At 35.1% G+C, this 6206-nt stretch overlaps 1 protein-coding gene across 1 annotated transcript in view; it reads right to left on the bottom strand.

The window, feature by feature from the left end:
- Positions 1-5914, bottom strand: part of LOC148277278 (nardilysin-like) — a 36539-nt gene extending 30625 nt beyond the window's left edge. The window contains exons 1-5 of the mRNA XM_088233110.1: positions 5634-5914; positions 5305-5557; positions 2873-3013; positions 2202-2370; positions 32-243 (exon numbers count right to left, since the gene is read on the bottom strand). Of these exons, the coding sequence (XP_088089236.1) occupies positions 32-243; positions 2202-2370; positions 2873-3013; positions 5305-5557; positions 5634-5800 (942 nt within the window). The 5' untranslated portion in view covers positions 5801-5914. The remainder of the gene's footprint in view (positions 1-31; positions 244-2201; positions 2371-2872; positions 3014-5304; positions 5558-5633) is intronic.
- Between the last annotated feature and the right edge of the window lie 292 nt (positions 5915-6206).

A 6206-nucleotide genomic window follows, 5' to 3' on the forward strand; every position in this document is an offset into this window, starting at 1 on the left:
CCATTTGATTTGGCATTTATAAAGCGCATACCTGTAATGTGAGGGTCATCCTGTGCGCGCTGTAATGCCTCTTGCGGAAGTCGTGCGCGGCCTTGTGCAGGGCTGCGTCAGCCGGCCCCAGGGGCGCGGAGAGGCTGCGTAGGTTACCCCACATGAAGGTGCGTGCCGGGTGACCGGGGGGGAGCAGCCCCGCCAGCAGCTGGTCCCTTCTGTTGGAGTCTGAGGGCGTGGCCAGGGCAAACTCTGCGAGAAGACATAATCAAACACACTTATTATCATCATTTCCTTTTTTAAATATTACAGACAACTTAATGCATATTTATTTATTTTATTTAATAAACGCCCAGAGGGTCTTACAATATTTGGTTAAGAAGCACATAAACTATTACAGTAATTGACACAAAACATAAACAGAATTATTTCACTAATATATTCACTATAAAAAAGACAAGAAAAATTAAATAAGTTAAGATAATTAGAAATAAAAAAAAAAGGAGAATCGAGAGGATAGCCATTCAATGGAAAGGATAGCTTATTTAATAGCAGCAGGAGTGGTGATATAGCGCCATTTTCGTAATATAATAACCTCGAGGGCACTTTATAAAGTGATTCTACGAATATTCATTTAATTCAATATAAAATTTATAATTTAAGTAAAACCATTAATTTTGTCATCACATGCTACGGATTTATTCAAACAATTTTGAGAACAGATGGATTTAAAGTTTTTTCCGAAATATCACTTCACTCTCAACAGTTTTACACTTCTGCTGGGAGAGCATTTCATGCCATTCACCAAATTCGGTGCGATGGCTGCACGCCAACTTTTTCTATCGCCGTAGATGTGGCTGGTCTAAGCGTAAGACGTCTATCAGCTACTTCATCTGGAATGTAGTTCCCTTAGATATTCCAAATCAGAGTTGTGCAGTGACTTATACATAAGCCAACAGTCTACCCAAGTGGTCACATGTTCCCACACGGCTGTAAACTGTTATTTTAGAAACAGTTTCACTATTAATAATATCCCAACTTGTTTTTCTTTACAGTAACAGTTTAATATATTTTTTTAACTGTTTCAGCTGTTTCGGAAGAATAAATGTTTCTTTGTTTTACCACATCTAATCTTGATCATTTTTGTTACACTAAAGTAAGATGATCAGTCTCATGTTTGAGGTGCCAGTTGGACAGTGAAATATTCTAGGGAATTAAACCCAATATGTCCTGAATGATCGTTTCCATGATTCAGGTTTCCTTAGCTTATGAGAAGATAGGGAAAATTGGAATATTAACAATTTCAATGCTGGTAGATTTGGTGATGGTCATTCATGGGTAGGCAGGCAATTACTGACTCTCAATAAAAAAGGAAAAAAAATCAATAACATAACCTAAATGTTTCCACATTATTTATTTATACATCAACGGTTCAAAGAACCTTTTACAATATAAAGTTGTACAGAAATAATCACAGCAGTGAACAATTCATTATGTAATATATAATATGAAACATGGTAGAATAATTAAAACTAAACAACTTAGTGAAAGTAAAATATTAAAAAAAACAACAAAAAAGTATAAAAGAAACATAACATATCTAAGATGACAAATAAAAGATAACAGTTAACGTGAGAAAATCTTATGTTCTAAATATAAATGTAACAAAGTTAAGTTGAGAATAATTTAACATAAACATAAAGTGGCTAGTATTTAACTAGTTAATAATGAAAAAGAAAATAATGCAACAATAATACTTTATAAATAATACGTTTTTTAGAGCAATATGCAAACTTAAATTATCTAAATAGCACCTTTGTTTTATCAGTTGGTTGGAAGAAGTTGCCATTTGGCAATAAATCCACCAATGTATAAATTATATATACAAAGAAATAAACAAAAATACGTATCTAAGAAAACAAAGTTAAGTTTAATAATATATTTTTTAATAAATTAATTACTTTTCTAAAAAATGACAAGTCAGATTACATTTTAATGCATTCACAGAGTTTGTATTGAAAATATCAAATATTTGTTTAAACTTATTTCCATACCTATGTATCCTGGATATAGGTGAATGCATTTCGAAGTTGGTTCGAGAATTGTGACAAAAAAAATTCTTTACTTCTAGTGCACTTACCAGGTATTCGAATTTGAATTATTTCAAGTAGATCTTTTAGAGTATTATGAAGAATATTTAGTTCACTTACCAGACTCGATAGCCTCCCGCTCCCTCTGCATGGCTTCCTGCTTCATGAGGGGATACACGAAGAACTGGCTGAACTTATCCATGGCCTCCTCCAGATAGTTCTCTTGGATCTCAAAGTAGAATGTAGTTATTTCGCAGTCAGTAGAAGCATTATCTGACCCGCCTTTTTTCTGAAATTATTCATTAAAAATAATGCATAAATCATCATACCATAGGTGCACAGAGCACCGCGAGATGAAGTGTAAGGCGGATCAGGCGGAAGGGGCACAGATCTTCTCTCAAGCCACCAGAACATACTTGCTATGGGCTGCTGGGAGACAGCGGCGTCGGGCAGGACGTCGTGTCGAGGATGGCAGCGGAGAAACAATAGTCAACGGTGGCATCCTAAGCCCCAATTAGAGAGAGGGATGGCTGTCTCGGCGTCAGGTGGCAACCGGCTATAAAACGGAAACCTAATAACTAATTTCCTAGTCCGATTTGTAAACTGAAGATTAGGAGGGATGACCCCAAGTAAATGGGATGTCGGCCAGGAGGAAGAAGATTATTGTCGACTGCAATTTTTTTTCTTAATTATTCTTATTTTATTAAACCCACCAGGAACAGTGCACAAAAGATTTAAATAAATTAATATTATTCATTGCCCTGGTAACTTTGTAACCGGTAAACACAAACCTTGATGAAGGAGTCAAAGTCATTTTCCTTGGGGAACTTTTTGCTGCCCATAAAGACCATATGCTCCACAAAGTGGGCCAACCCCTGGATCTCTTTAGGGTCGCTGAAGCTTCCCACTCCGACACAGAGGGCGCAGGCTGCCTATAAATGTCAACACATTAGATCCATGAATATATCACATTAAATAAGATCTCTTATACAGTGGAATTGGGATGTCAGAATCGAGGACAGCGTTATCATAATCAGCCAATCCCAAAACCATATACAGGATGGCCGGAGAAGTTCAAAGAAGTCCAAAAGTAAAATGTAGGTGCCTCATATTAAGAGGTATTCAAATCACGAGTCGGAATTAGACGTGGGTAAGACCCTGTCACCGAGAGGATACGTGTCACTTGATCTGCATCACCAAAGTGACCGTATCTTTTAAGTAGTTCAATTGAACAAATGTGTCTTTTGCTCATTCGGTTCATTTAGGTCATCATATCTCCGCATCTTTCGCATCATCGTATCATTTTTGTCTCCATATCTTTCGTGTCTTTCATGTCTCTAGTTCGTTTCGTTCTTTCGTTCGCTTGAGCCAAATGCGTACAATTCTAAACCTTTGGCTGATTTGTCAGCATGATTTTCTTTATAGATTTGATAATATTGTTCTTTAGATATTATAATATCACAAACCTGTAGAAAACTATATTATATATTATAGAAAGTTATATTTCATGCTAGGTTTATTTATTTTTTATTTACAAAAGTAAAAACAATTCAATTTTAAAATCCCTTTTTACATTTTAAAAGGTAAAGGGTTTACATTTTTTAAAATTAGGTTTTATATTTATAACGTGTGCAGTTAATATATATTTTATAAAATAAACTAAGGGAAATGAAAAAAAATATGCACAATTTTTTTTTTTTTAAAAAACATTAATCGGCCTCTAGCACAAAATAGATAACTGACCTAATAAGTTATTCAACAATTAGGTTGTTATTTTTTACATTGTTTCATTTGTAATTATTTTTTAATGTTATATCATCCGATTGGACTGTTATTCTGAAATTGATATATAATCACTATTTATTTTAAGTTACTTTATATTTTTTAATGTTAATTATTATGGTTTAACACGGGCACAGCCTAAAAGGCCATTATTATGTTAGTGAATATGAATATTTTTACAATGAATTAATAAATAAATAAAACTGTTTCTGTAATTATTTATACTGAACAGAAAAATATATAATCTAATAAACTCGAGTGAACAAACTAACCTCTTGTTCACATTAGAGAGCATTAATGAAATATGAATACCTAATGTTTTCATCTCAATGTAAATAATAATTCATAAAATAGCATTTTTATGCGACATTTTATAATTAGCGTCAATTAAATTTAAAGTGCAAGCAACGTTTAAAAAAAGGAAATGCCTCTTTCGCTCGCGAATACACCTACAGCAACGAGAGTGGACGCACAGGAGATAAAGGAGAACAATGAACAAAGCAGCCAAGAGTGGCCTAGAGAGGCATTTAGGTACCTACTATGGATACAGAGTGTATATGTAGGTATCTAATCTACCTACTAACCACAGAGATAAGGACACAACCTCATTCAATGAATATTCCTAGAGATCCATAAGACACAAAGATATGAAAGATCCAAATGACACAAAGAGCTAAATGACACAAAGAGCCATTTAGTTCGGCGCTCTTTTCGTTCGCGAACTAACTGACCGAGATGAAAGAAACATGTCTCTAGTTCAATGTTTCTGACCTTGTCAGTATGACAGGGTCATTCGCAAACTACACACTTCTAGTCGGAATATGGAATTTTACCTGTCCCAGTAATGATGGCACATCAATTATACCATTTAGTATGCCGAACATATATATATAGAGTCAATATTAGTTCTACGTTCTTGTAGACTAAAATATTGAACAATTGACTCTATATCAGTAAAAACATAGTTACCTCTCTTTGGTCCAAGCATCCGCGCTACTTTTTGAAGCAGGCGATGTTAGGCTGATTCAATGTGATTTATGCAATTCACGTAAAATGGAGACCAAACCACTATTCTAGGAGGCATATTCTAGAAGAGGGCGAACAGTTGAGCAATAAAGAGTTTTGATAGTACGGACATTAGTAAAATCAGAGGATATTCTGTTAATGAAGCCAAGTAATTTCAGTGATTTATTTACTATATTATCTATTTGCTCGTTGTATGTTAGTTTATATAAATAAACATTATCCACATAAAACAATAGGTGGAGTTTCCTTGAATTATTAATGCGTAAAAATTAGTAGATGTCCCGCTTTAAGGGAAGACACAAAGGGTCACATTAGATTTGCACAATATTTACTAACAATAAAGTGAGGTTATGTGCAAGATTGACATGTGGCAACTATTTTTACGATTTAGAAAATAATGCTTCAAATGACTGACCATTTTTTCTTCTCCCGAATCGTAGTGTTTCCTGCCACCCTCGTCAGAGACGTTTCCATCGCTTTCTTCATCATTCTCTTCCTGGCTGTCCTCGGACTCACTCTCTTCACTGCTGCTCGCGCTGCTGCTACCACTTTCCTCCTCGCTTTCATCTTTTTGCGACGCCAGTTCCCCACTGTCGAAAAAGGCTCCCTTTTTGGAATTTAAATCGCTTATCAAAAGGGCACGGAGATTGTTCGGCAAAGTAATAACTCTGAAAAACAAAAAAAAAACATGAAATTAGTCAAACAAAAATCGTAAAACCGAGGAATTATTTGATTTCTACGCACTTGTATTCTTTCTTATCCGATTCCGACTGAATTGGACTCTTTAGAACTTCTATTTTCTGTTTCGCCAAATTAGTTACGTTTGGATTTTCTGTGCGGCTCGACATCTTTTTTACACAAGACCTCTTGTTGATCTTTGAACAACTGAATGACGGAACTTGTTTAGGCATTTTGTGTGGAATTTTCGTATTCAACTTTCCGAAAATGGAATGCCGAATCCACGGAAACCTGGGAATTTTGGCAACTTTTGTTTTGTAGGATTTTGACACCTTTGACGTTTGATTTGAAAATTGAGTGTTACTAAAAGTAAAAAATGTCTTGAATTGCCATAGCCAAAATATGACATTTATAGGAACCTTTTTTCAGAGAATTGTGGAGGCAATACTAAATATTTGGAATTTAAAAAAATTAAAATGAGGCTCCAAGGGCTAATTAAATGATGCGCGAACAACAGCTTATTCTTGTTCTTAGTGGTGGGGGTCAGTGCTATGCAAGCTCCTGACGTCACTGCGACCTGTGAAGATCTATTGTGACGAATCACCGTGAATAATTCTCGCCCTTTAAGCCCAGGTTTAT

Source organism: Micrasema longulum, unplaced genomic scaffold, assembly GCF_059751315.1.
Source record: "Micrasema longulum isolate JH-2025_06_02 unplaced genomic scaffold, ASM5975131v1 h1tg001057l, whole genome shotgun sequence".
Taxonomy (NCBI): Eukaryota; Metazoa; Arthropoda; class Insecta; order Trichoptera; family Brachycentridae; genus Micrasema; species Micrasema longulum.